We start from the raw sequence: 12,084 nt of genomic DNA on the forward strand, positions 1-12,084 counted from the left end.
ATATCTTTTCTGAATTCTCTAGTCAAAATAAAGGATTTAATCTCACTCCGATACTATATTTAAATTTCAGAATCATCAACTGCACTTTAAAATATATTCTCTGTGCCCAATTTTTTTCTTATCTAATACATGTTTTACATTTTATGTTTTTTTTCACTCTCTTTCGAGGCAACAATGGTGGCTCGGCTCGAGGCAAACTAAGGACGCACCCTGTCCCTCTTTGTTACTTCGTTATTTGAATTATCGCAACCACAAAATACAGCGCAAAAAATAAAATAAAAAGCTAATTGTACGCTTTATATTCGAGTGTACATTTTTATATTTTAAGATTTAAAATATTTAGATTTTTTTGATTTGTAATTAAGAGCGCACATATATAGAGAGGTTTTTTTCTTTTTTTTGGCATAGTAGGCGCGTAAAAGCCAAAAAAAAGAAAGAAATTGTGTCCATTATATATTTTACATCCTATTTAGGACAACTATTTCCATGAGCCTCAATAATCAGTAACTAATCAGCAATGGTCTCTGAGTTTCTAATAAATAGCTACTGTTTTTTTATTTGCAATCAAGTGTCGGTGGATCTGAAAATATAAATTAACTAAAATTCGAATTTAAAATCTCGAGTATCAATTATCAATTTTTTTTTTACCACTTGCGCTAAGAGTAGAATATTAAAAAATAAAAATATAGCTTTCTTTTCTATATGACATAATAAATGTTAGGAGGAAAAAATGATAAAATAGTTTGTTTGATAATTTTTTTATCTTAAATTATATTTATTTTATTTTTAGTCAAATATTTTGTTTGATAATTCTTTTTTACAAAATTTAGTCATATTTTTTAAAAATAAACTCTAGTGTCCAAAATTTCCTCTATTGATGTGATTTGCATTCATGGCCGGAGAATCTGACCCTAACGTCTAATCTGGTCCGGGATGGAGATGCAATCGTCACATGTTATTTTTTTTTAAAAAAAATATAGTTTATTCTTTTAAAAATAAATTAAATTACTAATTATTAAAGTTTATTTTGATTTTGAAATCTATCTAATGTTATTGAATAAAATAAAATAAAAATAAAAATATATAGAAATATATTTTTTTATTTTTTTGTAATACTGTAAAAATTTTATCATAACTGATTAATTACGATATATAAAACGCAAAATTATATACGAAAATAAATAAAATATTTTTTTACCGTATTTTCTGTAAAAACGGCCTCTAAATACTCTCATGGCATTTGACCAATATACCCTTATCTATATACCTTGCTCAATAGAGGCTCCCGAGGTCATATTTGGCATTTCGCATGTACCCAATCAGAGACGGAGAGAGTGAGACAAGATTTTAATGCGCCTTATAGGAGGAGCCAAAGAGAACGCAAGAGAGAGAAAGAGAGAGAGAGAGAGAGAGTAGTGAGACAGTGTGCAGCGCCGAGAGCGAGTCTTATCACACGAACAGCAACTCCCCCCATTCTCTCTGCTTCGCTCACCCTATAAAGTCCCCCATTCATTACCACCACCACCACCACCACCACCCTCGTCTCCTCCGTCCACAAAACCCCTTCACCCCCGGAGCATAAAAAAACCCTTTCGCCATGGACGATCCGCGCGAGCCATGGCTCCCCGAGGGGCCCCGCGACCCCATGGAGTTCCTCTCCCGCTCCTGGAGCGCCTCCGCGCTCGAGGTCTCCAAGGCCCTCGCCTCCGCCCCCCCGCCCCCGCCCCCGCTCCCGCCGCCGCCGCCGCCGCACACCTTCTCGGTGGCGGCGATCCCCGAGGACGCCGCCGGCGAGATGGAGGAGGCCGCCGCCGCGGCGGCGAGCGTCGCCGGGAACCCCTTCGCCTTCGCGTCGTCGGCGACGTCGCAGCTCGTCATGGAGCGGATCTTGTCGCAATCGGTGAGCTCCTCTTCCTAATTTCGCTTCATTATTTGCTCCTAGGTTTAATCGATGTGTAGGTAGGTATATTGTAGTTCTACTTGTTTCATGTTACTTTCATTATTCACTCTGCTTTCACAATTTTTTTGTAAAAAAAAAAAAGGTGTGCTTTGTGAGCTCTCAAAACTCGTCCTTTTTATCTACCACTTCAACTATAATTGTTTGTATTCAACAATCCTCTGTTTTTTGTGTTCTCTTCATCTTTAACCACACCTTATTAAAAAAAAAAAAACCCCCCCCAATTTTCTCAACAAAAGTTACTCTTTGTTCCTCCTCTACTGCAGCTTTACTCAATCCAACTTCTGGGTTGCAAAGCTCTCAAAGCTCTGTTTCTCACTATGCTCTGTTTCTCCTCTCCCCCTGTTTTCACCATACACAGCAAGAAGTTTCCCCTCTCACTTCCGGTCGCCTCTCGCACAGCAGCGGCCCCCTCAACGGCGGCGGATCCCTCTCCGACAGCCCCCCAGTTTCCCCTTCCGAAATCGACGACATTAAGGTCCCCTCTCTCATCTCTCCATCTAATAGTCTAAAACTGGAAAAAGAAAAGGAAAACAACAAAACAGAGTAGCTTCTCTTGTTCTTGTTTCCTTATGAGTAAAATTGTGCTGGGAGAAACCGGATCAATAGTACACTCCATTAAATTTAATTGTTCTAAAAACTTCTTAAGTAGAAAAACTAGAACTTTACTTGATGTTACTTAATAATGGGTCTATTTCCACTGTTCATTCCTCTGTTTTTTAATAAAGCAAGTAAATTTCTTTGTTTCACTGTAGTAGTAGACCAGTGACCAAAGGTCTCACCTTTAAAGAGAGAAAGAGAGAGAGAGATGTGAAACCTTTCTCTTGTTCCAATAAAATACCTGTGACATATTTATCACCAGGCGTGTAATTAAGTGCCCACTTTTTTGTTTTTTCTAATAGGAGTTTGGGTGCTTTGATCATTACTTTGCTATGCCCATGTGCTTTTTTTNGCCCACTTTTTTGTTTTTTCTAATAGGAGTTTGGGTGCTTTGATCATTACTTTGCTATGCCCATGTCCTTTTCTTCTTTTTTTTTTTTTTGTGTTTCACTGAGATGGTAAAACATCATATATGCCTAGCCCTAAAATGCTCCTGGGAGCCAACCTGAGAAAAGGAGTGCTCTTTACAGCACCAGGGTTATTTTGGGCTTTTCAAATTTGGATATAGGAAAAAGGAAAAGAGCCAAATAATTGCTACTACTATCGCTTTTGCACCATGTAAGAGAGAGAGAGAGAGAGAGAGAGAGAGAGAGAAGGCTAATGAGATTTGGTGAGCACTGTAGGATATACCATGTCCATCCATGTAAGGCTAGAGGGGCACTTTTGGTAATTTTCAGGGGTTATTTTGGGAATGTTGTACAAAATATAATATAATAATATGATTAATTAATGTGAGGGGTTATTTTGTCTTGTAGTTCTCTGAGCAAAGCAACCTCTGTGGGTTTTTCATATTTTTTGTTTCTCTGGTTTTTGCTTGGGACTTAAGAAGCTTTGATTCTTTCCCAGTTTTTGTCCCCCCTCTCTCTCTCTCTCTCTCTCTCTCTCTCTTCTGCTTCATCAAACAGCAAAAGCAGTTTCTTCAGAAGCTGCCCCCCTTTTGCTTTGGCTGGTGTCCGCAGCACTTCTGCTACCTTTTGTTTTCTTTCTTCTTTCTCCTTTTTTTTTTTTTTTTTGCCGAGTACTAATCTCATCATTAAATTAAAAAAAAAGAATCGGGTTCTGAGCCGCTGTGCGTGCTCCAATCTCATTACCACATCTGTTCCCTATACATGTCATAAGATGCCGAGGGAAACGCATTTCCCATGCAACTGTTCTGAAACTGGAACGCTTGGGAACAGTGTTTCTTGTTCAATCAATTTCGCTGTGGGACCCTTGACCGCCCTCACGCTCACGCTCCACACGTACGAGTACGAATAATAGTAAACGAGAGTAAACATAGTATTATTATCATTATTATTATTCAAATCGATTTGATTTAACATAATATTATTATTCAATACGAATTATAGTAAATAGGTGTGGATATAGTATAATTCAAATCGATTTGGCTTAGCCTATGAGATTTCTGGTGTAGTATTGCCGCGCGAGCAACACGCCGAAGCCGCAGGCGTACAACCGCGCCGGGGGTGGGAAGACGGTGGGGAGGTGGCTGAAGGACCGGCGGGAGCGGAAGAAGGAGGAGACGCGCGCGCACAACGCGCAGCTCCACGCGGCCGTCTCCGTGGCCGGCGTGGCAGCCGCCGTGGCCGCGATTGCCGCCGCCACCGCCGCTGCCTCCTCCGCCGCCTCGGGCTCTGGGAAGGACGACCGCGCCTCCCGCACCGACATGGCGGTGGCCTCCGCCGCCACGCTCGTCGCCGCGCAGTGCGTGGAGGCCGCGGAGTCGATGGGGGCCGAGCGCGAGCACCTGGCGGCCGTCGTCGGCTCCGCCGTCAACGTGCGCACGCCGGGGGACATCACAACTATCACCGCGGCTGCTGCTACTGGTAGCGTCCGCATTCCGATTCCGGATCATCATTTAATTTCGAACTAAAATTTGCATCATTTAATGGTAAACTTAAATTGTTGCTAAATTTGGTCCGGGTATATCTCATTTTCCCGCATTAATGGGTAGCATTACGAGGGGCGGCGACATTGAAGGCGCGGGCCCTGAAAGAGGTGTGGAACATTGCTGCAGTAATTCCAGTAGAGAAGGGCGGAGTCGGCGGCGGCGGCGGCGGCCATCAGAAGCATCAGCATCAGCATCATCACGGCCAGAGCAAGCAGCAAAAGGAGATCGACAGCAATGGGAGCAGCTTCAGCGACGATCTCGTCGCCGACGAGGACAACTTCCTCGGCCTCTGTAGCCAGGAGCTTCTCGCCCGCGGGTCCGAGCTACTCAAGCGGACGCGCAAAGGTGTTCGATCATATTCCCCCCTGTTCTTGTTCAGAGAATATTACAATTACAACTAAAAAGAGCGAACGAAGAGTGATAATTGATTTTGATTTGCAGGTGCACTGCACTGGAAGGTTGTTTCAGTTTACATTAACAGAGTGGGTCAGGTAAAATGGTTTTCAAGGGCTTTTACTGTTTCTGTTTACAATTCCCTTTTAGATCCTTACTCTGCAAGGTTTAATTAAGGGTTTCTTTTTGCGCGAATTGTTTAGGTAATGCTTAAGATGAAGAGTAAGCATGTAGCTGGAACAATCACTAAGAAGAAGAAAAGTAAGCTAACATTGTTTTATTTTTTGTTTGAGGGTTTTATTGTGCATCAAAGCTTTATGCTGAGTCTATAACTTTTGGTGTCGGAAACATTCATTTACTGCAGGTGTAGTCATAGATGTGTGCAAGGATGTCACGGCGTGGCCGGGCCGACACCTGCTAGAAGGCGGGGAGCAGCGCCGCTACTTCGGGCTCAAGACGGCGGAGCACCGCGTGATCGAGTTCGAGTGCAGGAGCCAGCGCGAGTACGAGATGTGGACGCAGGGCGTGTCGCGCCTCCTCGCCATCGTCAGCGAGAGGAAGCGCCTCGCGTAATCCGCGAAAGAAAACCAGTTAAAAAGAAAAAAAAAAAAAAAAAAAAGCACTAGCAAAAAAATGAAGCTGTGTAGATCTGGAAAAGAGGAGGGGGTGATGGATAGGTGACCCACCCTGAATTAAAGAGGTTTGGTGAGGGGGTGTTTCAAATGGGGAAGGATTTGTTGTGTTTTTTTGTGTCTGTGTGGGGTTGGTGTATAATGTAGTGAAATTGTGATGGGTTCCATCTCTCACATCTCTCACATTGTGTAGGAAGAGAAAAGTAGGGTGGGATCATAAGATCAATCAAAGAAGAGGGTGTGGGGTAGTTTTGTTATTGGGTTTTACCTTTTGTCCTATGGTTTTGTATAAATATTTTTAAAAAAGCCAAAAAAAAAGAGCAAAAGGGTAAACTATGATCTGATCAGCTACAGTTGTTGTAGGAAAGAATCTTTGACTGAGGAAAAAAGGAAAAAGTTAAAAAAGTTAAAAAAAAAAAAGCAGGTGAGGGGCTCTTTTTATCCCTGTTATTTGATTTGTCAAGCTAAAGATAAAAAGTCACCACTTTGCTTTACTATGGACTCAAAATTGACTAAGAAACACAATCAGGTACTTTTATTGTAACCATATTCCCCTATTCACAGAATCAAAGTAACTGTATATGTTCCTCTGGCGTGTGATTACTCTTCCACATTGTGAAAATTATTAAAAAAAAAAAAGAAGCTTACGAAGTTTTGGGGTTATGAATTTGCCTTATAATAAGTGAGCCATATCACGAATTTTAGGACAGCACGGAGCAGTTAATGAAGTTACATGTGAATGCATTGTAGCATAATAATGCATCACCAGGCAATATATATATTTTATTTCCTGAGGACTAAATGCATGAATTTTCATACACGCAAGTTATGGATGATGCATTAATTGCATCAACAAGGATATAAGATTTCACTGGCTTAATCGAATGGTTCAACCAGGATTTCAATATATGTGAATCTGCGGCCAAATTTTTAATATTAGTTGTATTAGTCGATAAAAAAAATATTTAAATACAAAGCGGTGTTTCTATTTGAGATTGCATAAGAGAAATCGTTTTACCATGGGGTAGAGAGGTGAGACGGGTTCTGAACCCTGAAAGCAGAAGCTACGAATGCTATGCTTATATTTCATTTTTAAGTAATTTGTGTACACCGATAAAGAGCGAAAAGAAATCAGCTTTTACATAAGTGAAGAAACTAAGTTTCAAAATAAAGTGAAATTATGTGCTTATGCATCCTAATCATTCTTTCAATAATTGCATGATCTCCTCAACATCATAGGAGACTTTTCATCCAGAATTTTTTTTTTTTTAAAAGTTGTGGGTTCCCTGGTCCATGGGTCATGATTAAAATTAGCTCATTACTTGTTGACCCATTAGGAAGAATTGGTTCAGGTAGTAGCTACCTACAACATTCCACAAGAGACAAGCCATCATTCAGTGGACTCTGCTCAATCATTAGGCATGTTTGTTTCACCAGTGAGTAGTGGGAAGTGAAATTATTTACATTTGTAGCTTGATTTGCCGTAAATTAAATTCGCTCGTTAACCTGTAGTTGACTTTTCTCTGAATGGTGCCAAAGTCAATTATAGGGGTAAAAGAGATAGAAAAGATAATAAAAAATTAATCCAAGAATCAATCTTTACCTAACAATGAGAATAGTAAAATGAAAAATGACAGCTTACGTCGAAAAATAGTCTTGATTTTTCACTATTGCCCTGTGTCTTCTTGAGATTAGTGTTGGATCTGACTCCCATCCAACGGAGCAGGACATTCTCGATGTACCAGTCATATCATTTGGAAGCCATCACAGACTAATTTAGTTGTCGCCATGCCAGATTCATCAAGTATTCATCGAGTGGAATAGTAGTAAATCCGACAATTGAAAAGTTAGAAGTGAATTATTTTGCTATGTAGTAAAATTGCATTTTGCTGTTCTGGATCTCACAGGAATGAGTACGCAGAAAAGTTCAGCCAGAGCGGCAGCATCATGATTCACGATAACAAGCTATCGCGCGGCGATGCGAAATTGGCCTCAGCAACAATTGTCCAATATGTTACTGTGTATTCAATGAGTTTGAGAAATCGATTTCAGACACATGTATTTGTCATGGCCACTTCCATCTCTGCTTTAACATTACAGCAAATCAAACACAGATTCAGATTTCAAACTCAAATAACAAGCTGGTTTATACTTTTTGGAGTAGACATAGTTGTGCATTCCACGCTTGAAACTTGTCGCTTCAATAAGGTTAATAAAAGACAGAAAAGATCTACCTATACACCAAGACAAATGATCCAGTACCTTTTCATACTTACAATATACAACTTTAGCATCACTCTGTTCAAGCGCCCGTTTGATCATTATGAGATGTATGCTACGGGATCAATAATCTTCTGAGTGCTTCAACTATCGGCGGCTCTTAGTAGAGTGAGAAGAGATAGAAATAAATTGATGACGTCTAAATACAAAGCAACAGCAGCCCAAATGTATTCATCGTAAGTATAGCGTTTAATCAAGTTGTCTGTGTCATAAATAATGTAGCCAGAGAATATAATTGCCGCTAATCCCCCGTATATCATGAGAGAGATCTTTCCCAGTGGGAATAAGATCTGCAAAATAAGTGATGGATGCTTAATACCATAGAAATATAAATCTAAATTTCTAGAAAGAGAGAGATGTGCTTCGAGGTATTTTGTCTACCTGGATGAAGGCAAACGCAAGCAACACTAAGAAGGAAGCAAAAAGGAAGGGGCCAAGGAAGTTGAAGTCGTGGCCCCTCTTCGCAGCCCAGAAGGTGTAGAGCGTGAGGCTAACAACCACTACCGTGGTTAGGATAGCAGATTCCAAAATGACCTTCCCTGTTTATGATTAAAAGTCTCGCAGTCAAAGTTATTTGTCATAATAGCAACAAGGACAATACTAGAAAGTGGATATTCGGATTGTTTTGAAATCATCAATTGTAGATGATAATCAGAAACATTCTATTACTACAGAGATATGAAAGAAAAGAAGCGAATAAATAGAGAACTTCTCAAGACATGCTCAAATAATAATTGCAAAAAACTAATCCAACATCAGGGGGGTAAAAGAAAAGAAACTGATATGTTAAAGCATGAGAAAAACTTACCTGTTAAGCACATCATAAGAAAGTTAATACCATTGTATGTTAAGTCAAAAAGAAAATACTACATAGCAATCTATATTTTGTGTTTTGATAGGCATTCTACCTTACAAAGTAAAAGCTAAAGGAGGTCATTTTCTCCGTTCTAATAGTTAATTTGGCACCTCAAAACTGTTTCCAAACATAAAGCAGAGGCAAATGATGTTTTCCGCACAGATACACAAAAGATTTCTATGTATTTGACAGCACAAGCAACCTAGATCTTCAGATAACAGAATGTTCCTTAACTACCTTGCTTAAAATTGGCCAATACTGACAATCTGAAAGATAAATATCATTGTGCTTCTGGACTATTGGCTAAAATAATGTGAGCTTACACCATCCATGATCATCTAGGCCTATCATGCCAGTATATTTAAGGAGAATATCCATAAAATTGTCAACAATATGACAGCATTTCCACCCTACAACAGCTGCATGATCCTGCAACTATGAATTAAAATCGTACAAGCTGTTACTGAACCTAATGTATTGTGAACATGTGAACTCATCTATGCGACTAAACGAAATACGCGGTATCATTCTAATTATACTTTTGTGAAACATGATAATTTCACAGCATCTTGTTACACCTACATTGAATATATTATTAGAACTTCAGCAAGCAAATTACAATAGAATAATTAAAGTTGCGATCTTTACCGCTGGTGAATGCGCAGGACATCCCGACAGCGAAACTGATCGAAACCGTAAACAATCCTAGCAACAGCAGATTCACCGGATGCCGCTGGTGATAGTAATACAGAGGGCACAGAACTGCATTTAGAAATCATCAAAAAAAAAAAAAAATCAGAAAAAACAAAGTAAAAAAACAATAACAAAATCAAATGAAATCACCAAAATAGCAATCAAAACAAAAGCAGGGAGTAGGGGGAGAGGGACCGATGAAGGGGAGGATGAGGAGGACGATGTATAGGGCTAATCCGGCGGTGGAGGAGACGAAGAAATGGGAGATGGGGTGGACGAAGACGATGACGGCGGAGACTGCGGCGGTCATGGCGATCTGTATGGCGAGTATTACGTAGATCTTCCGGATGAACGCCCACCGGAGCTCCGGGCTCTCCATCATCGCCGGGTACAGCGGCTGCGGCCCCGATTCCACATCTCCCTTCCCGTACGGACGATTCCACATCTTTTCCTAGATCGATCGATCGAAATCTATGGAGAATTTAGGGTTAGGGTTAGGGTTTCGAATTTGAGAAGTGGGAGAGAATTGGGGAAGAAGAAGAAGAAAAACGGCGAGAGAGTGAGCCGTTACTTAGAACGTAAAAAATCGACTCCGACACAATTGGCCGTTACAGTAACACGTGGCGGAATGTGACGGGCACAGGTGGATTTTTCATTTCCTGGATTGGTGCGAACAGGGAACACGCTCTATCTACAACGAGGTTTTCGCAATGCAGCGAAACCGTAGTGGGGCTCACTTACAACGCTCGAGAAGCGCATGTCATTGGGCGATAGAGTGTTTGGTGTTTGATGCAGAGTAGCGGAGCGGATCCTTGGGAATATCCTTCGCCGACAAGAAACGCCACTCCAGAATAAGAAGGATAGGCGGAATGTTCGTGTACAACAAAATGTACCCAACGCTTTCCTTCCTATTGTGCCAATGAGAATGGGGGTGCTGTTGGGGAAGTTATCGGTCACATAGATCTCGACGGCGAGGACGAGTTTGAACCGTCGGATCAAACTCAAATTTATTTGGATTCTACGGTTGGAAGAAACCAAAACATAAATAAAATAAATTTAAAAATTTGAATATCCAGTTTGAACTTTGAACCGACTATCTAACCTTGTGAAAATTTAATATTATTATTCAATCTTTTAATTTGTTTGCCTTTAAAAATTTTATAGTTATGAAAATTAAATAAAATATATTAACTAAATCATTAAATATAAATAAGGTATTCGAATTAACAGGTTCAAAAATCGTTGACAGGTTCAAATCGAACTAATTGAATATTAGACAGTAAAATCAAAATTTTTAAAAAGTTGGACAGCGACTCAAAAAGATATATAATTCAGATAAGCTTTATACATTTTACCGATAAAATATTACTTCTAAGATCGTTTCTACGTTGAAATTTACATAGTATTTCTTTAAACAATCTAAAGCTAAAAATTCTTTAGGTCATGAGCATCAGTTCGTCCAAATCATATAAATATAAACATTCTGGAGATCTATAGCCGTACTCTAAAGCTTGCGAAATGCCTTTTTTTCATTTCTTTCTGGGTTACATAACACGATCATCAAATTATGAAGCGCATGACACTTTAGCAAAATTAAATTTATTATAATATTTTATTTAGTTTTTTAAAATTATTGTAATTAGATCCAAATAAAAAAAAAAAGAGTGCATGAAGCAAATCATACTACGAAGGGAGATTTGCAATACTTTAATACATGAGCACAAGTTAATTGGTGCTCGATTCACACATTTACCAAAAAAAAAAGAAAAAAGAAAACGTTAAATTGGACTGAGCCCATTGGGCCACATTTGCATAAGTCCAAGTAGGCCCATCTAAGCCCATTGGGCCACTTGTTGCATAAGTCACAGATATTTTATATAGAAGTCCCTCTCTCTCTCTCTCTCTCTCTCTCTCTCTCTCTCTCTCTTAAAAAAGTTTTCTTTGTCACGAATATTTTAAATAAATAACAATATCAATCAAATATCTTAAAATTGTACAAAAGTATGTACAACTGTACAAGAACAATCTTTGTTTTAAAAAAAAATTTGATGTAAAATTACTATATACTCTGTTGTCAAACTCTTTATCATTTTACACGGCACACTATAATTTCTTTAGGATAATATCAAATGTGTTATAACCATTATCGATCGGTAACATCTCAATCACATTTCTAACACATCAAATTAAAAAAGTTAGGCGAAAGGCATTGCAATAATTTCTAATGAGAAAGAAGATGAGGATTAGATATATATAACATTATTAAGTAGTGTTTTTTTTTGCTAGAAATTGATATTCATAGGAGGAAGGAATCGTAGTAGATTAACTTAAGTTTTACACAGCTGTACACTGTTTGTAAACCATGGATTAATCTTTGTTACCTTCTCTCTTTTGCTAAAATGTGTTAACATAATATCTGAAAATAAACTACCTGCTGGAATTACACGAAGAATTTTCTTTCGACAGCTTGCGACTAAACTTTCCTAATTATATCAGTTCGTTCGTAATTTAAATTTGACATGCATGCCCATGCATTGACGCTCGACACTTTAGATTTGAAAGACATATGTATGCAGTGTATTATCTTAGTCAAAGTTTTTTATCGGTATTATGTGATCGAACGATCGTTGGTTAGAGGCTATACGTAATGGCCCATAAAATAGTGACATATGAGATATATAGTTGTGAATGTGACATCAAAAACCAAGCACATTTTGTGTCA

General features: G+C 39.1%; 2 protein-coding genes across 2 annotated transcripts; one reads left to right on the top strand and one right to left on the bottom strand.

Annotated features, from left to right (window-relative positions):
* Positions 1,401-5,869, top strand: LOC109713442 (VAN3-binding protein-like). The gene is made up of 7 exons (XM_020237529.1): positions 1,401-1,900; positions 2,319-2,435; positions 4,032-4,443; positions 4,572-4,853; positions 4,950-4,999; positions 5,105-5,162; positions 5,266-5,869. The coding sequence occupies exons 1-7, from the start codon at positions 1,598-1,600 to the stop codon at positions 5,472-5,474; spliced, it is 1,431 nt and encodes a 476-aa protein (XP_020093118.1). The 5' UTR covers positions 1,401-1,597; the 3' UTR covers positions 5,475-5,869.
* LOC109713403 (BI1-like protein) lies at positions 7,628-9,928 on the bottom strand. Its single transcript, XM_020237465.1, has 4 exons — positions 9,558-9,928; positions 9,318-9,431; positions 8,195-8,352; positions 7,628-8,103 (listed from the first exon to the last, which is right to left on the bottom strand). Exons 1-4 carry the CDS (start codon positions 9,805-9,807, stop codon positions 7,897-7,899), a joined length of 729 nt encoding a protein of 242 aa, XP_020093054.1. The 5' UTR covers positions 9,808-9,928; the 3' UTR covers positions 7,628-7,896.

This window comes from Ananas comosus, linkage group 7, assembly GCF_001540865.1.
Source record: "Ananas comosus cultivar F153 linkage group 7, ASM154086v1, whole genome shotgun sequence".
Lineage (NCBI taxonomy): Eukaryota > Viridiplantae > Streptophyta > Magnoliopsida > Poales > Bromeliaceae > Ananas > Ananas comosus.